Consider the following 25,637-nt stretch of genomic DNA (forward strand, 5'->3'; position numbering starts at 1 on the left):
TTCAATGGGCTCAAAAGAAACAGAGAAACATGTCTCTTCATAAGAGACATTTCACTTGGGCAAGTCCTTTCCATGGAATGCAATGGATTTGTGATGCGGATTCAAAAATTGATTAGACAAATTCATGGAAATATATATATTGTTCAATGGTATTAAACAATTATGCATCAGTCTCAAGAAGTCCATGACTTTAAAATTGTTTGGGAGGACTGTAGGGAAGCATCTCCAAATGCTTGCCCTGGTCATGGACTCCTCAGTAGCTGCTGGGCAGCACTGGGAATGGGACAGGACCAAGACCCTTGGTCTCCCCTGGCTCAGTCCTGCTCTGATGTGCTGACATATTTTGAGCTCAGGCTTCAGGACAGGAACTTTCCTTACTGGCTCTGAAATGACCCACTTGAGTAGTTCTGCAGGAAAGGGACTGCAAGACTGACAGGTGTTTTGTCTGGATTTCTGCCTCTGGTCTGTTTACATATCTAAATTCAAAATTTGGTTCTAGTGAAGGGATGTACGCCAGAATCCATCAACGTGGGAACACCTGTGCAGTGCACTGGGGGCCACAGAAGCCTCTGCATAATATAAAAGTCAAATGTGTTCTAATAAGTGAAAAACTAGGATAAGTAGGGGCTCATATTTTATCTACTTTTTTTTTTTTTGTAATTAAATGAACATTAACCTTAAAACCCATCACAGGGTACAAAATCAGTTTTAATCTGTTAAAGTGATAAAAATGATAAAATTATGCTGCAGTCTTGCTATTGTCTAAAACCAAGTATCTTAAGATGGTATTGCATTGCATAGGTACACAATTTTCATGGAAAGAGTCAACAACAGGCCTACAATCAGAGACATGCAGAAACAAAAACTGTTAAACAGTATCTTTTTCAAGATATTTGGAAAAGGAAAAAAAAAAAAAAAACAAAACAACAACAGCCCTCCCTTGAAAATAGTATCTTTTTCTAGGCAGTGTGAAATACTAATTTTTATTAAAGGTATACCAGAAATTTGTATTTTGAGTAAACACCCTAGGACTATATACACAAAGATTATTCTAAGAAGTGGTGTAGCTATTTAGTATTCTGGTGGATGGATCTTGAATCTTGAAGTTACCTGAGGTACTGAATGTGTCAAAAAGTTGTCCTCTGACTTGTCCAGAAGGACAACTGAGACAAAAATAAAATCATTTGCCATGGAGCAAGAAAGGGCCTGAATAGGTCACGGAAGAAGTGATTAATTGCACACTCCTGTTGATTTTACCCTTAAGTCTTGATTCTTGGATCTTTCCCTAAAGCAACAGATTCAGCATTCAGACAAGAAGATAAGGAACTCTGTTTTGACATAAAAATAAAAAATGACCACCCCTGGATGGGGCAGCTCTGCTCTGACCTTCACATGCCACCATGCCTTCAGAGTGAGCTTCTCTTGGCTGGCTGCACCCACTGACAGGGTCACTGGCACAGCAGTGACTTTCCACATGACAGGAAACCTGTGCTGGACTGGTGAGCTGCCAAGAATTTTAGAGAGGTGACCTGGTGTGCAAATAGCTCAAAATGCTGACAGCAAGGGGTGGGAAGGACTGATGATGGGTCACTTAAGGTGGGAAGGTTGGTCAACCCTTTTGGTTGGTCCCTTTTGACTCACTTCCTCCCTGGCCACAGGTGACACTGACAGCTGCTTTCCCCCTTGGCACAGCTTCTGTCAGTTGTTGTCTCCGTCACTCAACAGGTTTGACCAGTTTCAGGGCTGATGAGCCCAGCATCTTCACAGTATCCTCCCTGTCTCCTCCATGCCATGGGTACTATGGAGAAACATTAAGAAATTAGCAATTTAAGTTACCATGAAGTAGAATCAAAGCAATCCATATGTAACTGCTAGGAGAAAATTCATGGCAAACTTTAACTACTGCACTAAATACCTTGATAAACCCTATTTTAAAAAAAAATATTTCAAGAAGTTATTATTTCAAGAAATTTTCAGTGTAACAAATACCTATCCCTATAGTTAGAATGATTTGAGTGTTAAATTGGAATATAAGAGATAGACTTTTCAAACTTTTGCCAGTTTATTTGAAAATAATCAGTATCTGCTTCTTGGTAGATAGACTTGGTAATCTATTTAATGATCTTTAATTCTGTTGCTCTGCAAGGAACACCTGCTTAGGTTTTTTTTTTTTGGACAGGTGTTGAGAATCATAATTAAAAACTGTGATGGAGAGAAGATATGTCTAAGTACTTAAAAAGGGTCCTCTGGGACACCAGGACTTCCCTGACATATGGACAATGAAACAAGTGCAACAGCAAAATTAGTAGCCTAATGACCTCAGCTCTTGGAGGCTCTGTGACACAGACTTCTAGAGCAACTATTCAAAACTAATCATGTACACCACTAATATACAGGCACAATGAGCCAAAAGTACCTGACCTTCTCATCGATTCTCTTTGAAATGTAAACAATAATCTGACAGATCAGAGAGGCTAAGCCTCTTCAGTTTAATGAAGATCAAATTATCTTCCATTTCTTCCCATAAAATTTTGGCAAGAGTGTATTGCTTGTTCTCAGTGTTACACGGGAGTTCAGAGGTGTTCAACAATATGAGAAATTTCACAGCTTGAGTATCTGGAAATGCCCATACATGATTTCACCCTTTTCACCCTCTGTAGTCTCTACCAAGTATGAATTATTCCATTAACAGTCATATGATGCTGTTTCCACCACACTGGAATCCTCTGTGCAGACCCACGGACCTAATCAAACACATAATCAATCAATTTGCTTGTCACATACAAGCAGCAAACAAGACTTCTTTGTGTCCTACACAATTGCCTTTTGAGAAAAAAAAGTGGGCTACTGGTTTGTAAGAGCATGTAATACACAAGTAATGCGTGAGGGGCCAGAGCCTGTGGCGCTGAGGAAACCTTGTGACTGAATTCCTGAAAAGGGACATTTCTGATGGGTTACTCAGACTGCCCTGACTAGTGTTCTGAAATGACACAGTATGAAAGAATATATTTAAAAGATTAATCACTGGAATCAAAAGCTTCTTACAAGTTAACAAAAGACAAAAGTGGGCAACCCTTTGGCTTTAGTATCACTGAACTTTCATGAAGGATGAACTCTTGCTGCAGAACTCTGCAGAGCAGAAGGGAAAACAACAGAACAGCTCAACGGTTTTTAAATGTCTCTCTCAGATTCTCAAGGGGCAACAAAAAGAGAGAAACATGACACTCATCCTTTTTTGGTGAGGACATCACCTACTGCCTTGAGACCTTTAAGACCCTGCAATGAGACAAGAATTGAAAGTAATTTAAATGGGCAAATGTGGCCACATCCTTTTCTAAGTCAGCCACAACATCTTTCTGTTGTTATGCTGTAAAAAAACCTCCAGAAAAGCAAACATGCTTTGCATATGTACACAATAAAAACCACATAGGTGTGCAAACACACTTTGTTAAAGCTTTGATACATACCCTATGTGATCAAGGAATTTTAGTGTGCATATAAATTGCATTCCACAACTTGGACCCTATTCACACCAGGTAGGAAACTTGAAGCCCTGACAGTCCCAACTGATGTAATGACTAATAAATTCTGCTAAAATTGCTTTTAAAAAAAGCCATTACCTGTATTTCAGATGAGTGGGAAACACTACTAAGAATCAATTAAAAATTTGTTACATGTCATGTTTACTTGGCTTTTTACAACCATGTTGGAATTTAACCATATAGAGTACAAATAATTCTCTAACGCAAGTTTCCTAAGTCAGAAAGGGTCTGATCTTCATTACATAACAAAATCTCGTCAATGATTTCTTCAAAATCTATGTACTTTTAGAGATGATACACATGGCAACTTACTTTGATGCATTAGATCAGAGCATACATTCCCTGGTCTTGCATTTGGAAATTGCTACAATTCCATTTATGTAGAATACTTGTGGGAAAATAATGAAGACATTTATGCAGTAGAAATTTGAACAGGGGCTTAGGTAGGGTTCCTCTAAGTTTGCTTTACAGCATCTACGGATAGGTTGAAACAATTTTTATTAACCAACCTGAAAAACCTCCACTATCATCACCCCAGCAGAAGCAACTCAGGATCTCTGGAAATTATTATGGCTGGTGCAGAAACAGAATAACCACTGATGGAATGTTAAACATCTTTATTTACATAGTCAAAATAAATATTTGATAAGGCACAGCTAACCAAAGTACCACAACATTTATTTTTTTTAAGCACGTATGTCAAAGGAACACGGGTGCCACCTCCTGGTTTAGGCATGGAAACACTCTCGGTTGTGCTTACTGCATTCAAAACTTCCAACTAGACGTAGGGTTTTTTTCCTCTCCTTTTCTTAAAGTAACTAGAATGTTCATCTTCAACATTCACAGAATGCTTTAAGAATAAAAATAACCAAATGCAAGAATCCAATAAAACTTGCTTATCTTTAGTGCCTGGAGCAAAACAGTCACATATACTCTTCACAAATTTAACTTCACAGATATAAAATCCTATTAAAACACAGGAATGACGACAATTTTAAGTAAATATTCAAGTGCAGTGGCTTGTAATTCAAGAAGCAGTTTTGGAATCAATGTGCAGTATGTTCTTACAACTCTTTACTACCCTAAAAAATGACTTTATTAATTAAGTGAAATGTATCCATCTCCTATCCAGGAAGTGACAAAATCTAATAAAGAAGGGTTGAGAAATTCACTACAAATGGCACAAAGAACTGCAGCCCATTTTATATCTACTGCAACCGTCAAATCAAAAAGTTGTTGAGAATATAGGGGTAAAACACAACTCTGAGTTCCAGTCCTGTACATTAGCAGCTGTGCAGGGGTAAAAAAAAGGTTGACTTCATTTCACACACCTCAAATGTGTATCACTGTTATGTCAGTCATTTGCTAACAACTACCAAAGTTCTTCTAAAGCAATATTAGAAGCAATTTAAGAAACAAATCTGCCCCAATTCAAGTGTTGCCCCCACTGCAGACACACAGATAACTGCACCTTCCCTGTGTATACATGGGTAAAGAATTTACCAGCACTGGGTGAATGCTGGCTCTGGGTCTCTGGTTTTCTCCCCATATTCAGTATGGGCTAGAAGTACACGAGCCCACATGCTGAGAGAAGCTGCATTGTGCTAACTCCGTATGGCATTGTGTCCTATAGACTCCTAAATCTTGCCTCCCAACATTACAGCTCTCTGCCATTTCACTCTTGCATATACCCACATAAAGCCTATTTTTCCCCACAGGCTAAGAAGCCACTGCTAGACTAAATGTTATAATTTCCCAACTCTGCACTCTTCTTCTGTGTATTGACTTGCTGTAAATCATAATCCTCAAGTCTTCTGGAATATATGGAGCAGCTTATATATATATTTTTTAAGTATGACCCTTGGGAACAAAACACTTTCATGTGTTTGATGTCCCGAAAAACTCTCATTCATATTAAGACAGACAATTATTGCACTTGTATCCCACAGTAACATGCACTTCCCGAAGCAGAACCACAACTCTTTCTGCAGTCACCATCCCCATACTTTCTTATCCCAAAGCAGCACAGTCCACGATGCATTCATCAGCACTTGACCAATTCCTTGTTTGGCAAAGGTTCTGCCACGACTTCATCCCGCATGAACTGCTCCTAAAGACAGCAAGCAGGGATTTAGGCGATTTACATTGTTTTTGGATCTCCTCTAGCTCACCCAGGCCGGAAAACAGAGTAATTATAGTATGAATCTGTCTCCCAACACACGTAAGCTGTAACGTGCCTACGAGGTGAGGAAAGCTGCCAGGGCTGCTGGGGTCAGCCACAGGAGCTCCTCACACCACCGAGTTCATCCCGTCTGTATCCTACCCCACGCCCACCCAGGTAGAGGCGTCTTTTAAGCCCAAGCACGGCAGGAGGACACCAGAAATACGAGAGATCGGGCAGCAGAGGTAGTCTCAAACCAGGCATTTTCAAACGCCGCCTCCCGCACGGGGCGGCGAGCCGGGACTCGAGGGACCCGGCTGGAACCGCGGGGCTCCGACCGCCCTCCCTCCGCACCCACCTGGTCGTAAATGACGCGCAGGATCAGGGAGCAGCTGGGGCAGGTGGCCACGTCCTCCCCGTTCTCCAGGTCCTCCTGCAAAAGCGCCGGGGTGCGGTCAGGGCCCCGCCGCCCGCCCGGCCCACGGGCCGCACCACCCCCATCTGCCCCCAGCCCTGCCCGGCCGCCCCTCACCCGCGTGATGAGGAACCGGTCCCCGCAGGGACACGGGTAGCTGTAGGTCCCGGTCTCCTCGTCGTACTCGAAGTCCTCGATCTCCACCTCGTCGTGGAACACGGCCATGCCTCCGGCAGCGGCGGGAGCCGGGCCGGGCGGACGGGAAGAGGCGGCGCCTGCCGGGGCACGAGGGCGGAGCTCCCCGAGACGGGGTGCGGCGGCGGGTAGGGGCGTGGGAGCGGGCCGGGGGCCCCGGGAGGTTCGGGGGCGGGAGTGGGGGGCCAGGAGGGTGAGGGGCGGCGGGCCGAGGGCAGCGCGTTCGAGCCCCGCTGGCCCGCCCTTTCCCCACGGCGGGAGCCCCGCTGGCCGGTCGGTGGCCGGGCCGCCCTCTGCGGCCGTGGCGCTGCCGGTTCCAGCCCTGGCGGCTTGCCCGGCGATCCCAGGGGCTGCGAGGGAACGGCCGGGCACTGCTGCCACCTTGCCCTTGGCCCTGCCCCTTGCCCTTGGCCCTGCCCTGCCCCTTGGCCCGGCCCCTTGCCCTTGGCCCTGCCCCTTGCCCTTGGCCCTGCCCTGCCCCTTGTCCCTGCCCCTTGCCCTTGTCCCTGCCCTGCCCTTGGCCATGTGCTTCCCCTGCCCCTTGGCCGCCTCAGTGCCGCCGCGCCCCAGCTGGGCACTTCCTTCCTTGCAGCGCTCACCGCCTTACCCTCAGCCCTGGGAAAACCGGGGAAACTTTGTTTTCTGTGATTACTTTTGCAGGAAGGACTGTTTGTCTAAAGGAGTGTTTCAGCGAGAGATAGCTTTTGAAAAAAATCTTCTGTGCTGCTTGCTTGCAAGTACCCTTGTTGCCTCCCTCTACACTTTCTTGCATTAGCCTACCTAGTAATTTGCACTTAAGTGTGATACGGGCGGGCTAAAAGTAGTTCTCCCTTCAGATAGTGACGTGGGATTGTGGGGCAGAAGAGATGCAGACATATATCTCAACAGGTATTAACCCAGGACCAGGATCAGAGGGTATGGAGAATTAATGGCTCGTTGGTTTTAAGTGAGGAGAGGAAAAAAGTCATGAAAAGTTATCATTTCATTCCGTGGAGGAAAGGAGGTTTATAAAATATGTAAAGGATGGGTGTCAAGAAGATGGAGTCAGGCTCTTCTTAGGGGTGCCAACCACTAGGACAGGAGGCAGTGGACAGAAACTGATGTACAGGAAGCTCCACCTGAATATGAGGAAGAACTTTTTTATTGTGTGAGCGACCAGGCACTGGAACAGATGGCCCAGAGGTAATTTCTGGAGATATTCCAGAACCATCTAGATGCAGTCTTGGGCCCTGTGCTCTCAAATGGCCCTGCTTGAGCAGGGAGGTTGGACCGTATGACCCACTGTGGTCCATTCCAATCTCTGTGAAAAAAAGAGGGGATTTGGAGTGGCTATTCCTGTACTGGCTTGGGTAAGGTGAGAATACAGGGAGAACATCCTACCTGACAGGAGCCTGGGAAGGTGAAGCACAGCGCTTTCATGGAGGGCAGGGAATTGCCAAAGAGCTGGGTGAGTGAAAAAATCACAGAGGTCACAGATGGGGAAAAGCTGTTCATGTTTTGTAAAGGCATGAGTCACGCTTGTATGTGGTAGAGGAGAACCAGGACTCATTGAAAGACATTTTGGAATTTATTGGTGGCGGAGTAAAAATTGCAAATTATTTTTATTGTGTTTTTCATGATTGGAAAGTGATGATAGTATAAATGTACCAAGTTTCTTGAGCTATGGTTCAAGAATTATTTCTAATTTAGGACAGAGACTCAGCCTTCAAGTAGTTGTATCAATAGGGTCTTTCAGCTGTGACTATAAAATTAGGGTGATATTTCTTTTGTATCCAATATTATGTATTGATATTGAACTTCAGGCTGATTGGAGATGCAGATGTCTGTAACCATGATATGCTATATGAAAGATTCCAGATCATAAAGTGATCTCATGAATTTGAAAAACTGATTTTTGAGCACTCTGGGTTTACAGATAATATGCCAAGATAGAGGAATGGGACTTGATTAGATGTGTATTTTGTTGTCCTAAATATTTTGAGATTGTTAATACTTTTGTTATCAGTAGCATCTACAGATTTGGTGTAGATAGTACTAAAGTGTCTTGCTTAAACACTTAAGTACACTTTAACTACTTTTTGTTGCTGTGGGAAAAATATTGAAGTCATTTTGCTCACTAAGGGTGGAAGACTTTTAAATAATTCAATTTTTAAAAGTTGCAAGCTGCTGTGAAATTAAATGCTGAAAAACTAAAACTTAAAAATTATGGATAGTTAAAAGCTGTAGAAAGTATTTCTTATGTTTGAAAATGGGTATTTTGAGTAGTGATTGTAAATGTATTCAATTTCTGAGCAGCCTAATTTATGGAAGCTCTGCCTTCATTCATATAAGACTACAAACAGGACAGATTACTAAGTGACCAGCCAATGTAGCTGTTAGTGAAATCCTAGAGAGTATTGGCCTGATTAGTTACCAACCAGCTGCATCAATGCCATTTCAAGGGATTAGAAATAATAAAAAAAAAAATTGAAAATAAATTACACGCTTTAAAAGAATGCACAGAAAGCTATTTAAATGAAAGTAAAATATTAATGCTTTAAAGAAGCAGTAGACTGTATCATGGGAATAAATATAGTTTGATAGGTGATGATATATGATAGTTATGCTAACATTCTAGGAAAAATAATGGCAGATTTACCAGGAAGGAGAAATATCTCTTGGCTCTCCATGAGCCTGTTCCTACACTTGAAGGGTATTTCTGACGAACCTTGCATGTTAATGTCAGTTCATCTTTCTCTGTCATAGCTGAATGTGTGAAGCTTCACACTGTGTTCCACTGCAGTGCATATGAGAGTCCTCCACTTTCTTTACTCTTTAGAGATGTATTGTGTAGGGTACATGGAAGTGTGAGGTATTAATGTGTTTTTGAATTAACCTGTGAACAAACAGGCTTAAGTAAAGTTTATAAAATTCTCTGCCCAGAACCTTTTCTTTTCCACTAGAAAGGGAATGCACAGTCAGTGTTTGATCATTCATACATAAATATTGTTTGAACAGTTAAAATCACAGATATGCTGGCTGGAAGGCACTTCTGAGCATCATCCAGTCAGAATTCTTGCTTGGAGCAGGACAGTTGTTCACACTGGATTAAGCCAGTCCCAGGTACAGACTTCTGTCATGAAATTTCTGCTTTCCAGGCCTGCAGTTTCTCAGTTCCCCTTTGAAGGGGAGCTCTACTAGTCTAACCTAGTATCATCCACAAATTTGCTGATAAGAGAATCGCCCAGAGGGGACCTCAAAGATCATCCAGTTCCAACAGCCATGCCATGAACAGGGACACCTGGTGTCTTATCATCCAAGTTAGTGATAAATATGTTTACCTGTATCAGTCACAGGGTACTCTTACTGTTCTAGCCAACAGGTGAAGCAAACTTGAAGCCATCAAGTCTTCAATTCTGTCTGCCCACAAGTTTTCAGCCACTCCAATCATCCATCTGGTTTTGGCTTACTAACATGTGTGTGCTTCAGGGGCTGGTGCCAGAAGCACCGGAACACTCAAGGTGTGTTGCATCCTGTCCCCTCAGCTGTGTGACCAGACCTTTCATCACGGTAGCTGTTCAGATTTATCAAACGTAACCTGCCCTTGGTAAATCTGAGTCACACCCTCCTGATTGCTTTCTTAGCTTTCACCCAGCTAAGGGGACAAGCTCTGAGCATTTTTCCAGATACTGAGATGGTGCTGACTGGATGTAAGTACTGCTTCTGCCTCTCTTAAAAATGAGCACATGTAAGTCTTTTCCCAGTCAGTTGGAGACTGTGTGATAAGTGTTTTTCATAGGCAATAGACACTTGCCTGATAAGCATGTCAGCTGTGTCTCTTAGCAACCTTGAGTGTAACCCATCTGGCTCTGTGCATTTGAGTGCATCCAGCTCTCTGAGCAGGTGCTGGCCCTGCTCCTACTTATCCCTCTCCTTCCCAACCACCACTGATACATGCAGAGGTCTGGGTACAGGCTTTGCCTGTAAAGACCAAGGCTAAGGGAATGTTGAGTACTTCAGCCTTTTCCATACTATCTCTGACAAGGCCTTCCCCTTGTGAGAGACTGAAACATTGATGGTTAATGGCTCAAGCAATTGCCCATTTGGAAAAGCTACAGGGGCTTTGCTGAGGCTGGGTTTGGACTGAAGGAGGAGAGGTTTGGTTGTGTGGTGGGAATCCTCTGATCTGCATAAGAGCAGCCCAGGTGCAGGGAGGGTGAGCAGCCACCACCAGAGGATGGCCACAACAAACTGACCTTGGTTTAACAACAAGCTGGGTTTGAGCCAGATAAGGGAAAAGGCCAGTGAGAAGCAGGTGCTGCTGAGGTGGGATAATGCTGTTTACCCTGCCAGTGTCCTCCCTTACACAGCTGGGCCAGCTGTAAATCTCCCCTCCCAGGGAAGGCATCAGGACACTGGTGTTCCCAGCTGAGCCTGGAGGTGTTCATCCCCTCCTGTGGGGCAGAACTGGCTCAGTTACACTGGCTTGAGAGGCAGCTGGCATGGCTTAGAGGGTGTCATAACCCATCAAAGACCCCAAAGTGCCCCCAGAGTAATGTCCAGGGCCTTCCACCAGACCACTGCACATGATCCCCAGTGTTGGAACGGACAGTGTAAAACTCCCCCAGGGGAGGTGCCTGGATGTTCCCACCTGAATATGAACATATGAACCCATTTTGTGGTCTTCCCTCACCCCTGATGGATTGAATATCCAGCCATCACTTTGACTAAGTGAAATTGCAACAATCTGTTGTCACCAACTTGTCATGTGGTTGGTGATATCTTTTCTCTCCCCTATCTTCTCTTATCCTTTCTTCCTCTTCCTTTCTTTTCCTTATATATTTTATTAAGTGATTCTTTTATACTTTTATATTGTTTCATTTCTATAAATAATAACTAGCATGGCTTTGTACCTCCTTTGCATTGCAACCAAATGTTCAAAACCACACCTGCATTATATATATATATATATATATGTATATATATATAAAAAAACAAACACTGGTCATTTAGTGTCATTTCACTCTAATCTGCCCCAAGGAATCTATTTACAAGCACCTCAGTTATCCTCACCTTTAGAAGTGCGAGTAACATCTCTTCACTGGAAGGATGTACATTTTCACTTCTTTATGAAACTCATGTTTTCAAAATTCCCTCTCATTATACTTTATATGATTTGCTAGTTTTAGCTCTAGCTGAGCTTTGGCTTTTCTGATTTAAGGGGAAAAAAAGCTGAAAACAAGCCATGCCAAACACTGAATGCTTCATTTAACATACAATTATTTTTTTATATTAAAAACATTTACAATTTTTTTTTTCAGAAACCAGTGGTTCTGAAGACTGCCTGGTCATCATGGTTCATGCTACTGTTTATGTGGGTTTCACTGTTCCTCAGTTACTGAGAGGTGCTCAGAGCAGAATTTTTCCCTACCATTCTCCATTGGGGGTGTTGAGACACTCTGCTTTTTGTTACTGCACAGGAAATGGGTAGGTTATCCACTAACTTGATTTTTTTTTAAAGAGAATACCATGGTAACGCTGTCAAAATCAAACTGACAAATTACTACAGACCTATAAATGCTTAATCTAACTTCTAATTATATATTTGTATTTAATTCTTATTTAGATTTGTGTCATCTGTAGTCTGGATTACACTGGTAAATTGTTATGTTAATAGAAATTCATATCAGTAAGGGACAGTAGCACAGCTGTCAAAATGACAATTATCTTTGTTTGCTTTTTCTTGCAGCACAATAAAATCAAAAAGGAAAATGGATCATCTAGAGAGGACAGCAAATAATTTTCGACAGGAGGTTAGTGTTCTGTTCTTTAGGATGCAAGTAATTTTATTTTTTTTTTTTTTTGCTGTGGAGATAATTATATTGGATAATAGAATTCGATTCTTAGGCTCCATTTTGCCTTCTGCTGGAGTCTGGTTTTCTTCTTTTTCTCCTCATTTTTATATTTGTTACTGATATAAAATTAGCATATTTAGTGCTCAGTGGGTGAAATGTAATGAATTTTAAAGTTTTTCAGTTATATGGTGCTGTTTACTTTATGTTGGACAAGAAACTTAATAGATTTCTGGCCAAATAAGGATTATAATAAGTAATGAAAGCACATGGATACCCCTTATCTCTAAACAGACTTCTCCAATTTTTATGGATTTCTACAATTCTGGTTCAGATTTGAGATTTAAAAATGTGGAAAGTGTCCTTTTATAAAATAGGAATACAGCAAAAAGTGTAGATATTTTGAAGAGAGAGGTGATAAACAGCTGTAAAAAAGGTCTTCAGTTTTACCTATTCTAATTCACAAATACAAGGAAGGTATAGCATCATTCTCCATCAAATCCAGAAGTGCTTATTCTGGATCTCAGTTTTGAGCAGCAAGCATTCTTTTTCATAATGCTCATAGGGGAACATACTCTTGTATTCCATACAGATATTTCCTTTCTGTAATAAACTGAAGTAGATGCACACAGATGCAAACACACCACACATCTCCCAGTGTACGCACATGAAGACCTTCTCTGATGTTTTTCTCTAACTATAGTAGAGAATAAATGACATTCTTCCCAAGAGGAAACTGGGTGCAGGGGATATATAGGTAACCCCAAAGAGAGAAGATTCAGCCCTGTCTGACATGGGCTGTAGATGGATGAGACAAATGCAGCCTGGTTCTGCCTGTCCCCAGAGCTGTGAGCCAGCTGTGGGAACCACGGAGCTGTGCCTCAGCTATTCACACCAATGCCAGCTCTCCCTGAGTACAGATCAGTATTGCTTGTGGACATCCAGCTGCTCTGGTGGATCCTGTTTACCCAAAAAAATGGATGTAGAGACAGGCATAGATTGATGCATGTTCTCCTTTGCTTCTGACATGAAAAAAATGATGGCACTTCTGAGAGTTGCAACCGTGGGTTTTTAAATATTTATTGTTTGGCTTGTTTCCTTTCTCTGCTCAAGGTCAGTACCTGAAAAATACATGGAAAATGGATCCATCCTTATGAGGTGTTGGAAGCTCAGGGTTGGTGCAGGGAACTGTAAGGCATGAGGAAGAGAAGGAAGCTGTATGAGACAGGTGAAAGAGCAGGGCTCAGTTCTTGCTACTGCACATTCTCTGCATATCAGAGGATTATGTTGTTTCATTTTTTAATACTTGATTTATTCTTTGTTGCTTTATTTCTGACCACTTTAAAATCAGTTTATTTTACATCCTCTGCTTGGTTTTAAATTCCGTATAATCAGCAGTTGGCTTCCCTCAGCCAATATTGCCTTATTTGGCCATTTCTGTCCCGTAAAAGATGAAAGAATCATAAATCTGTGTTGCATTAGTGTGAATGCTACAGAATATTGCCTGTTGAAGAGTGATAATGTGAAGAACCAGGGCAAGGAAAAGTGGCTAATGATTTCTTGAAATACAGCTGCAAAATCTAGGATCCTGTGCCCTCCTCTCACTGCAGCCTTCCTCTGACTGGTTCGATACCCTTGTGATGGTTCAAAATACTGGCTGAATGTCTTTGATCACCCTGACTCAAATTTAAGTTTTGAAAGAACTTTATAGCAATTAATTTCCAGTACTTTTGCAGCTCTCTCAGCCAAAAAACAAATAAAGGAGTGTACTGAAGAGTAAAGAAGGGACTGAAGAAGATACAAATTTAATATCCTTTTCCTGCACTTCTCCATCAAAACAACCATTGAAGTCATGTATCTGACATTTCTCTTGTTAACTTTGACTGACTGCATTCCTATTTAATACTGTCTGCTAAAGTGGAACAGGAATCCATGCTACTTCATTTTAAATTAGCAAATGTCCTGCTGTTTAATGGGACAGGGGACGTGTTCAGATGTTGCTTTAAGAATAAATTAATTTCCTGGCATATGTTTTAAATTACAGCATAGTTGCTTAAAGTTACAATTTTTTGGATCTGTTTGATCTCAGACAAATGAGAAATGGTAGAGTTGTGGTGCTATTTTGAGTATTTCCTTGTGTGGCGACATCAGCATTTTCAACAGTAAAATCTGTGTATTGCTCTATGCAGAAAATACTTAGGGTATTGCTTCCTTTATAAAGGAGAAAAGGTTAATCATTATAGTCCAAAATACCCTGAAAAAGAAGGTAGGGAAGGGATGAAAAATCCATGTTGCACTGATGTGCATCAAAGAATTTAAGTGGGGTGCTCATCCCCAATGGGTCTTTTTGCAAAGTCTACTTTTCATTTTTCATCTTTTTTTTTTTAACTCCTTAAAAGTAGAATTAACTATGGCTCTGACATCTCCTCCCATGCGTCTGCCAAACTCTGTTAACCAGCCATGAGACTTTGTGTCTTGGTTTCCCTGTGATCATATGGGGGTGTAGGGGGTAAAAACACAAGGTGTGCTGGTTTTCTTTGATGCAGTAACATTACTGCATAATCTTTCAGTAATGCATTTACTTAAATCAATCTAGATCCAGAATTGTCCCTGGGATTTCATCTGCAACTGATTTTTTCACAAGTATCCTTTGTCTTTATATCAGTGATCTTTTTACTTTGTTGCTGGAGGATGCAGGAGTATATGTCTTATATAGATGTCTGAAGAATCAGCTAAGTGATAAGTAGCAATCACCTCTCCTTATAGCTATGTTCTCTTCAGCTGAAATAAAGTAAGTTTGTATATCATCTTAGAAAAAGTGATAGACATGGTAGACTGCAAGTGCAAACACTTTTCTCCATTCAATGAATGTTTAAGTGAATCATAGAATCAAGGTTTGGGCTTGAAGGGACCTTAAAGATCATGCAGTTCCAACCTCCTGCCATGGGCAGAGACACCTTTCACTAAACCAGGTTACTTAGTGCCCTATCCAACCTAGCCTTGAACACTTCCAGGGATAGAATCCATTTTTGTTTCATCACCTCAGTGAAAAATATTGGTGCTGTAGGTAATGAAATGCCATAGATAACATGGGAAGTGATGGATGTCTCATGCACAGCTTATTGAGTGCTTTTGCTGCAAATTATATATACATATCACAACGGCTTCTTTTCCTTTTGCTAGGTAATTACACAAGCAAAAGTGTGTGGAATCACCAATGAATCAGGGACAGTCAAAAGGCTTCGTTTGGCAATTGAAAATAAGGATTTTACTTTCAAAGCAGGACAGTGGTAAGATCTTCTGGTATGTTTGAGGGGGAAACTACTAGAAGAATTCCACTATAACAAAGTTCTGAAAGGTGTCTGATCCTCGGGCCTTGGAAAAAGTTGTTAATTTATATAATACAATGGTTCCTTATTGGATGCTCTGTTAAGAGCTCAAAGGTATTTGGCATAATTTTTAAATAGTCATTAAAAAACTGCTAATATTACTATTAAAAGGGCAGAAGTGGATATTCTTTAAATGCTCAGTGTTTTGGTGTTTTCCTGTTTATTATATTACATTGTTTCTTTAGGAGTACTTTGAAATTCACTGCACTTTAGTCTGCAGGCTGTCTTTATTTACTGTTACTTTTAAGGTGGAGCTGAGACTGCTAATTTGCAAGTTACTTAGTTTTGGTTTATTTCTTCCCCTTGAAGTTTCCACTTTGAAAATTAAGCCTGTTACGTCAGATTATTATATTAATATAAATAGACAAATTTGAAAATAAAAACTTTGAATAATTAAGCCTTTGAAACAATTAACCATTAGTTTAAACAATTTTTACAGGGTTTTTTTTCCCCAAGGAAGTAGTGGATTTTCATGTTTTTCATCCTTCCTTGTTAAAAATACTCTCACTCAGTAACTTTTTTTTTCCTCATAGAAATTAATTTAAAACCAGGATTAGTTGCTTTTGGCAGTGGACAGTAAAAAGTTCTTGAACTTTTTATTGGCTTTGGCCATCTGAAAGTGGTTTTGCTGAAATCAGAGTATAGCTGCTAGGGTACTAACAGCATATGTTACTCATGGAGTGTTAATATGCTGGCTTTTAAATTTAGAATCAGAACACAAGATGCTGATTAGCAATAATTTGTTTCTGAAGTAATTTGCTGCAGTTCTTGCACATGTGCAATGACTCATAATAAATTCTTGCTTGCCAGAACTTGCAACATACATTTTCCCTCCAAAAACATTTTTGAAATTATCATGCTGGAAACTCAAATCTTTAATTATAATTACTCTTCTTAATTTTCTTCTTCCTTGAAAGTGCTCCAATGCTATTGTAAGGTACACACCAAGTTCTCTGTACTTGTATCTATAAACTGGAGTTGCATTTTTTTGATGAGCAGTACAAAACAACACATTTTCCTGAGCAGAAAAGGCTAACTTGTTAGGATTTGCTGTAGTAAGATGTTACAGTCAAAGATTGTCACTAAAATGTTTACATTTCCTGAAAGTGTTCTAATTATTAAGTTTTTCAGAAGCAAAACTGAATTTGTTTTTCAAGCACTTTGGCAGATACTGGTCTTTATCTGACTTCAAATAATAATAATGAAGAGATTTGTTGCTGTTACACCTTTTGATTTACTAAAATGTGCATTGAAGTATATGCATGTTGCAAATACTTTGAAGAAGTAGCTTTATGGTGTTGGTGTTTCTGATCTCTCACTCCAGCAATGGATAATTATTACTCATTTCTTAAATATATATGGTTTAGGTGGGTTTTAAAAGGAGGGAAGTAAAAAACCACCCTGAGATCTCTAGTTTACATCTTTTTGTACCTCTCCTTGTGGGTTTTCTTCATGTTTTTCCCTTCTGCTGCGCTTTTACCTTAGGCTGTCACAGGTAACATTTGTTCAGGAGCCCTCTCACCCTTCTTAACATGGCTGAGACGAGCCATCAGAGCTAGTCCATTATATGATAGTAAACTGTGCCTTGAAATCTCTCATAGTCATGTACTTGGGAAAAAAATACATCTAAATCAGTATTTGGGAAAGGTAAAAATCATGTTTGACATAGGTTTTGCAATCATGTTTGGGTGTTTCCCCACCAGGCACGGATAAGGTTTCCCTTACATGCCAAGGAGAACATTTTGACTTGAATGTAAATTGTGACTTGACAGCAGAAATTCTCATATTTTTCATTAATTTCAATAAGTTCATCTTAAGTAGGAAGATTATTTTCCACCAGAGGGAGGTAAAGACCTTCAGTAGCGTCGTGAGATGTTCTTTGGCAGGAGTCGACCTTTCTCAGCTCCCAGAGCCTGTCAGTAAAGCTGGGCCCCATGGGCAGTGGGGCTGCACAAGCTGAGGACAATGAAATAATCTAAGTTTTTTTGGTTGTAGACCATTCTTTTGCAGTCAGGTATCTTCATCACCATGAAGATGTTATTAGCATAAAGTAAAAAATTTTATCACACTGTATGCATTCTTTGAGAGAAAGATTTTTTTCTTCAAAGGGTGAATTTTGTGTGGAGTAAGCAGACAATATTTTTTTTCTTAAAAAATGGTGAACTACTCAAAATGCTTCCTCTTTCCTCAAGCATTTGTGGTGTCTGTGAAGAATACAGCCTTGCTGTTTAAAGAAAATACCTGTGCAGTAGCAGCCAGTCTGTATTTCTTGTTGCATCATCACTTAACTAATACTGAGCCAGCCTAACCCAGGCTTGAACAGAAATGGTTCTGTCTAGTGCCTGGCATTGTTTATCATTGTGATTGTTTCCTAAGGGGACCAGCACAACTAGTTAGAGACATTTGGTTTATTTTGAAATACAGTGCTTTTGTTATGTGCTGTATAAATCAGCAGCATTTAAATATTTAGGGAACACAGAGGAGTTCAGGTAATAGATCACAAATCAACTTGGAATATTTTTTTGATAACTATTTGGAAGCCTCATCAAGGCTTTTCAAAGCCTTACTTTTATGAGACTGAATTATAGTTCATATGTAGTAATGGCTTGCCTTGCATGCTCTCTAATGGCTGGTACTGCAGCAGCTTAGGCACGTGTTACCTTCTTATTTGTACAAACTCATGCATGGCTTACTTTTAAGCTGAAAGGAAAAAAAAAGTAGGAATTTATTCCAGTTCTATTTCCTATAGCCTAAGAAGTGATATCTGCCACCAGAGGGAGCTGCGGTTCTGCTGCCAGCTCTGGACTTCTTACATGGAAAATTTTTTCATACTGTTGGTTTTATTTCAGATATTTCATCTACCCAAGAAAAGAAAGTGTTTAATATAAAGTCATTTCCCTAAAATTAGAATGCCAATCTTATGTTTGAAAATTGAAGAGCCCATCAAAGGGACAAAGAGAGTGGGAACTATACTACTCTTATCAGACCATAATTATGTTTTTGTTCTAATATGCAAATAATTTATTTAAAACACTTAGAATTCTCGTCTGTTGTGACATCTAATGTTAAAAGCAGAATGTTTTGAAAACCTCTAGTTTAGCAAATATGATGACATGGTTTTAGAAGAAAATAATTCTAAGGTAATAGTGTTACTCAGGGTTAACTCCTTTTTGGAAAAGTTATGTTACAGCAAAGAAGATGTTGTAAAGGAAAGATAATTGAAACAGAGGCAGCCACATTATTTTGGCTATTGTTGTCCATGTTTGGGGTTGCTGGCTTCCTTTTTAAACTTTCATGTCTGATCTGTTTTTAGGGTTGATTTCTTTATTCCTGGAGTATCTGTAGTTGGAGGATTCTCAATATGTTCAAGCCCTGGCCTGTTAGAACGAGAAGGAATACTAGAGCTGGCAGTAAAGCACACTGTTCATCCTCCTGCTCACTGGGTTCACACTGAGGTAAATGAAATCAACTGTGAGATTTGGCTTGCTCTCTTTTTTTTGAGGTAAAGGAGATGGTGTGTGTTTTCAGACCATTTTGTACTATTAACTGCAAAATTCACATTGCCTTCCTCAAGCATTTTGGATACAACATAAATCTTAAAATGTTTTGTTCAGCAAGGGACTGAAATTGGATATTTATATGGAAATATGGTAATTGTGATCATTTGACACCACTTGTGCATACAGAGTACTTAAAGTGGTACTGTAGTTACTGTATATAAGGAATTTGGAATTAATGAATTTTTGAGAAACCTCTGTTCTAACTTACATCCCTGAGAACAGGCAATGTTACACATTACAGAGTTACCTCTGATAACCTTCCATGATTCCTGACTATTTCTGTAAATATAAAATGCTGGGAATCAGTGACAAATCACAGATATAGATTATTGAAGGGGAGCCAAGAAAGATACTTAGATCAGTTCCTCTGACATGATAAAACATTTCAGAATATCTCTAGTATTCTTTTAAATACACAAATTTTTGTAATAACAACACAACACAAGGCGTGGGTTTTTGCTGTATGAAAAGTAAAGTATGAGACTTGGCCTCATGGAGTTTTGTTCATCATTTACCCCATTTAGTTAGTCAAATGAGTCACGTTTCATCAGTGATCTATCTGTCCTATCAACTTCTGTTCTTTTCACAGTCTCTGGAAACTATTTAAGAATTTTTGATGTTGTAAATCAGTTTTTGTTGCTGAGTTTTCTGGTTAAATTTACGGGATAAATCTTTAGTTAAGGGGTAACCTACATCAAACCTGATGTTGTGGAGAAACCTCCAGGATATACATGGACTCTTCTAGCTAAACAGAAATGCATGCTTTTCTTCAGGAAACAAGCAGAAAAAACAGCAACCTAGAATTCAGAAATGTTGTATATATGGTGACAAAACTGGTGCTTAATTGTTTAAAAGCTGTTTTGAAAGGAAGTTGGTATCTCAGGTTAAAAATGTTATGGGAATAGTTAGCACTGATTTACTTGCTGTATTTGTGTTTTTTAGAGGTATTTATTTCTTAATATTACTGTATATAAAATAATAGATTTTAGCACCATGTACTTAATATAACTTGAGGAAGACATAGCCTTTTCTTTCAAAAACATCCATGTAATGTATTGATTGCTTCACTTCTCTGCCTGAGCTATGTCTATAAACTAGGCTAAAGGACAACATTTTCTCATGGTATTACTCCAGAATTTTACTACTTTTTTCTGTATCCTGACTTACTGTTATTGTCATGGCCAAAGCATGGAAATCCTGGAAGACTGCTGGTTAAGAGAGACTCTTCCCAAATCCCATGTCTGATCTTGAGGAACTATGGCTGGTTAAGGGGGCAGATGTGAGATTGTTTCTCCCTAAAATTGCTTATTTCCTCAAAGGGTACCATATTCTATGTCCTCCTTAGGCCACATGGATCTGGAACAGATGCGGATTTGTGCTTCTCTAGACCAGAGTAAAACATGAGAAAGCCTGGCAGTGTATATCACAAGGGAGAGAGAAATCAGTTTCAGATACTGAATGTTCATTTGCCCTACAGTATACTTGAGAGACAATAGTTCTGCAATAATTAAGAAAAGCAGGAAAGTTGTTGGGTGTTTTTAATGGCTGTGCTTACTATCTTAGGAACCTGTGTGTCCTGTGCAGTACCTGCATCAAAGGGCATCCTTCTTGCTCCTGGTGGAATTGTTACATGATTAGACCTGAGCTCTCTGTGTAGCCTTCATTAATGGAACTCCCTTTGTTTCAGTTTACTGTTTCCTGCTATTAAAATAACTCTTTGGAGGAAGTGTTTTCATTCTCTACGCTAATTTTTCAGCAGTTCCTATAGCTTCTTTTTCTCTCCTCCATTCTCACCTTCCTTGGTTTCCCTATCCTCTTCATTTTATTTTTTAAAACCTATATATGGCCTAAGTGCTCTTATTTGTTCTGTCAGCATGAAGTGATGTGGAAGAACTCACCTGACCTCTCTGTGCTGCAGCTGCACCCTTCAGACAGGATGCAGTGCTGGTTTACCAAGGAGATACTGACCCAAGTGGATTTTTTTTTGCTGCAGCTTTTGTTTTCCATGTATCAAAAAAAACCATGCTTGGACACATTTCTTTAGAAAATAATTTCTTACATAAAAGTGAGAGTAAGAGAGATTTTCCCCTGATTTTTCTTCTGAGTCTCTGAAGTTGCAACTGCAGAAGTGATTCTGCAAGAAATACTCATGTGGATACTTGCTTCACTTCTGAGTGGCTTTTAATTTTAAGGAATGAGGATGGAAAAACCTTCTGTGTATGCAACTTATTCTGACCTTCAGTGACCTCATAGGAAGGCCTTTTTTGGCATAAAGCTGGTTTTGGGTAGAAGTGTGATTTCACATTATGAGCTCAGGTTTTCACAACCACATATTGTTGGAAAACTCTGTGTGAATTGTTCCTCTTTCAGCTCTTAAGGGGGGGGGGGGCATGGATAGGAAGGGGGAGTCACCATCCTGCCTTACTGTAAGACTGAAACAGTAGAACTAGATCCCTAGAGACACTGGGTTACTTCAGATAGTTGGAAAGTGTGTGTATATTTTAAAGTCCTTGTGTTTTTCCTTCACTGGTCAATTAAAATAAAAATCACAGCCCAGCAAAACTTGCAACTGGGATGCAAAAAAATAAGATTTCAACTTTTGCATTTAGTTCTGAAATGAAATGTCTTCTTTTCCATCCTAGTGTACTCTTGACTCAGAAGTGGCTCTGCGAGTGGGAGGTGATTTCTTCTTTGATCCTCAGCCTGGTGACCCCCCAGTAAACCTAGTGCTGATAGCAGGGGGTGTTGGAATTAACCCATTGTTTTCTATACTGCTGCATATAGCAGATCTTCATGGATACCAAGAGGGTAAAGGAAATAGACACAAACTGGGAACAGTGAAGCTGTACTACAGTGCAAAAAATACAAGTGAACTCTTATTTAAGGTAAATCAAAAGTTTTTTTAAAAAACAGATCTCAGATATCCAGCTGCTTGCGTGTATATCAATGTTACCAAATTCCAGAGAGTCCTTCTGTGTAAGACACTGTACAGAGACAAAAGTTACTTCCTGCCTCAAATCCCATGTGTGTTTTGTTAACTACTTATGCCATTGTACAAATTAAGGCTGTTACTGGACACATCTCCCACTGATTTTGATAAGTCAATTACCCCTAAATTTTATGATATCCCTGCATTTTACTATGATCTTGTAAGTGCATCATAGTATACTAAAGATTATATATATATGTATATACACACTAACAGTCTGCACAGTGCTATAATACTGTAGCCACATAGTCTAACTAGAGATTGTATTAAATGTAAAGACTACAAAAGAGTAATTATATCCAAAGGAATACTTTCTAAAATAAGAACAGAGCTTTATTGATAGTGCATTAGTTACTAATAAGTACTAGTGTATGAATGAAGGATTTATAGCTGCTTTTACAACTGCTTGTCCAGCACCGCATCAGCATTTCTCAGCAGTTAAAGATCAGTTGTCACACTCAGCCATTAAGGGTTATTGACAATATCTTAGGGTCAAATTAGCATAGTTTCTGTAAAGAAGCATCGAAAATTTTTATGGGTTTTTTAAGTATTGAAAGCTTTTGATTGTAAGATAAAGATGAAGAGCTGTCATGATTCCAGAAACTGTGTATAGGATCCATCACTAATTTTATTTCTGTACTTCTACCATATTTCCAGATATGCAGATACTTACTTTCTTTGAAAAGTCATTTGTTTATTGCTAGAAGCAGAATAATCTGCTCTTCCTTTTGGCCACCTACTCATCTTCCAGCCTGTTCTAAGCATGCACAGGTTTTTCCAGTGCCAGTACTGACATTCCCAGCATTCACTTGAGCAGTTTTATGACAGCAGAACTTTTGCACTAAAGCTCTGGGACAGAAGAGAACACGGTGTCATGCACAGTGCTTAAAATATGTCCCTCCTTCATTCTTCACGTGTCCCTCAGATCCAGAACTTGACTGTCAAAATTCTTGACTTTTGTACAGAGGATTGAGAAAATGGATTCTTTAGCAGCCTTTATGCTGTTGTGACACATATCTGTACAGGATGTGTAGTCTCCACAAAGACCTGCTGGGTTATCACTGATGGTGTGGAGGATGTGGTCCCTGAAGGAGCAGCTGTGTATGGGCTGACAAGGGCAAAGGGAGATGCCATGGTGGGATCTGATCCTCACTGTGGATGTGCTCTCATGTCACAGGCTGAGGCACTGGAAATATCCTTAGTGCAAATTATACAAGCAACAGCAAGTCAATAGTAGAGGTGCTGGTGGAACACTGTACTGCAGTGGCAATATGTGCTGCTCTTCACCCCATGGTTTTTTAGGGATTTGGGAACAGATTTTCTACAAAGCAAAATCTCTGGGAATTTTTGTTAAGCAATCCAGGACAGACAGTGTAGTGTAGTAACTAAAGCAAACATTCATTAACAAAAAAATGAGCAAATTTATCTAGAAATTACTTTTACTTCAGAATACTTTAAAGAATTTCCGGTATCTATGCCAGCAGTGAAAATCCTGTATAATGCAGAATCTAGACAGTAGCTAAATCTTAATTTCAGAACTAACTACAGCATCTAATACATTCTTTTTGAGGTTTTTTTTGGTTTTTTTTTTTTTTTTTTTTTTTTTTTGTTGTTGTTGTTGTTGTTTGCTGATTTGAACTGAAGCTGCTGGGGATTTGGTGGTAACTTACCACAGCTGTGACTTAGGGAACTGAAAATGAATTTATACTTTCTGCTCTGGAAAAATAAAATTAGCATTACATGGTAGTTGGTTTTACTTGAGAACATGAGGCAGTAAAGAGTCTAGTGACCTTATCAGATAAACCAGACAGGTCTCGAAAAGTTTTTAACTAATGGTAAATACATACTGGGGTTTTTTAAAATGGAAAACCCCTATGGAAGTGGAAGGAGAAAATACTGAGAATTCATAAGGGGAAGAAATTTGGAAAATACCTATCTGTATCTTAGGTCCAAATATTACAGATTGCAATCTGTGCCAGAAAAGGAGAAAACCACTAACATAGCTGGCAGGGTATTTGCATTCCAAGTGTGGGAATTCTGTGTACGTGTAGAGGTCAGGCCTGTGGAATCACATCCATCAGGTTCTCAGTGCTGAAATGCAAAGTCTTGGTTCTCAATAATAATCACTGGCATTCTGGGACTGTGTGCATACATCTGCTTTGATTTAGTGGCCTGTGGTGTAAGGAAGTGTGTTTAACATTACAGAAAAATATTCTTGGTTTGATGAAGGCGTTTCCTGGAAAGATCACATGTTGTTTCCACGTCACCCAGCAGTGCTCACAGATCTGTAAAGAACTGCAGCCACACATTACAGGTAAGTGTCATGGCATTATAGAGAGATCCTATCTGGAGCCCCAGTTGGATTACATCCTACCGGATGAAGCTGTGCATAATAACCCAGCACTTTTATATTTAAAGCTTCAAAATGAGATGTGAGTTAAATAGTTTCTCTGTACTTACTCTGCTTTGCAGAAAAGTTTTCTATTTCGTGTTAATCCTAAACTTTACATGGGTATTTCCCACTGCAGACTTTATTCCAGAAACTATCAAGCAAATGCTGTTTACTTTCCTTAAGGTGGGACTAATGAAGGATGAGCTGACTGCTTATAAGAGATACTTCAGCATGTTTCCATGTCTGCTGTATTTGTGTCAGAGATACCTATTTTTTTCATGGGAATTTGGGATTTTACTTGTCTGTAAGCCATGTTTCTCTTCAGTGACTAATACGCTCTGCATTCCTAGAACAAGCACTGATCTAAATCTCTACGAAAATAAATGGTTTTGGAAGCCTTAAATCTCAATACCTATTATCCTGAAACAGACCAGAGAAATGAGTGCCTGAAATACCTTTAACCAGACACTATATTTGAAGTGACTTCGTGATTAATATTTCTGTTCTCATCTCCTACTTTTTTTCTTTGTCAGAGGGAAGAATATCTGAAAAGGATCTAGAGAAACAAGTATCCACCGATACTTCATGGTACATCTGTGGTCCCCCTCCAATGATAGAATCTATATCCAAACTACTCACTAACATTGGTGTTCCTAGAAACCGTATTTTCTTCGAGAAATGGTGGTAGTGACACCTGCTGAAGAGAAAATGATAATATTTTTTCCAGTGCATTTTGATAAGCTAAAATGTACAGAGATGGACTATGAATTATTTTGAAGATTTTAATGAAGATGTCCTCAGTGATGAAAGTGGTCCTTTAATTTAACTGTAATATGCCTGTAACACAGTGCTGCTGCTTTGGGGGGAAAAAAAGTGATTTTATATTAAAGATATTAACTGTTTTGGTTTTTTGATGGTTTGCCTTTTCTTAGGGGTAGCAGCATATTTTCACTTTATACACTTGCTTTGTTAGTCAGCTTTTAAAATACTTTTTTAGTGGCTGATTCAGCACTTGTAGAGAATTAGTTGTGCAACAATGCCAGATATGTTTGTAAGGATCATTCAGGCCACAACCTCTGAATCTGCTCCAAATGAGCTGACACGCTTCCCTCCCAGTTCTATATAACACATTTACTATTATTATAAAAGAGCTGCTGTGTTGT

The 25,637-nt window shown here is 39.7% G+C and overlaps 2 protein-coding genes across 17 annotated transcripts; one reads left to right on the plus strand and one right to left on the minus strand.

The window, feature by feature from the left end:
- Positions 1 to 4,142: 4,142 nt before the first annotated feature.
- On the minus strand, positions 4,143 to 6,381 carry DPH3 (diphthamide biosynthesis 3). The gene is made up of 3 exons (XM_021538148.4): positions 6,236 to 6,381; positions 6,062 to 6,136; positions 4,143 to 5,652 (listed from the first exon to the last, which is right to left on the minus strand). Exons 1-3 carry the CDS (start codon positions 6,341 to 6,343, stop codon positions 5,587 to 5,589), a joined length of 249 nt encoding a protein of 82 aa, XP_021393823.1. The 5' UTR covers positions 6,344 to 6,381; the 3' UTR covers positions 4,143 to 5,586.
- OXNAD1 (oxidoreductase NAD binding domain containing 1) lies at positions 6,299 to 25,376 on the plus strand. 16 transcript variants are annotated; one of them, XM_085573178.1, is made up of 10 exons: positions 6,404 to 6,441; positions 6,974 to 7,495; positions 9,668 to 9,813; positions 11,614 to 11,779; positions 12,042 to 12,105; positions 15,328 to 15,434; positions 18,847 to 18,988; positions 21,736 to 21,978; positions 24,288 to 24,396; positions 25,008 to 25,376. In XM_085573178.1, exons 4-10 carry the CDS (start codon positions 11,646 to 11,648, stop codon positions 25,160 to 25,162), a joined length of 954 nt encoding a protein of 317 aa, XP_085429304.1. In that variant the 5' UTR covers positions 6,404 to 6,441; positions 6,974 to 7,495; positions 9,668 to 9,813; positions 11,614 to 11,645; the 3' UTR covers positions 25,163 to 25,376. The 16 variants fall into 16 exon arrangements, with proteins under 16 accessions (XP_085429298.1, XP_085429308.1, XP_085429304.1 ...); XM_085573175.1 differs by adding an exon at positions 9,311 to 9,415 and having other exon boundaries at positions 6,408 to 7,495; XM_085573182.1 differs by lacking the exon at positions 6,974 to 7,495 and having other exon boundaries at positions 6,392 to 6,429.
- Positions 25,377 to 25,637: the final 261 nt, after the last annotated feature.

This window comes from Lonchura striata, chromosome 2, assembly GCF_050655825.1.
Source record: "Lonchura striata isolate lonStrDom1 chromosome 2, ASM5065582v1, whole genome shotgun sequence".
Lineage (NCBI taxonomy): Eukaryota > Metazoa > Chordata > Aves > Passeriformes > Estrildidae > Lonchura > Lonchura striata.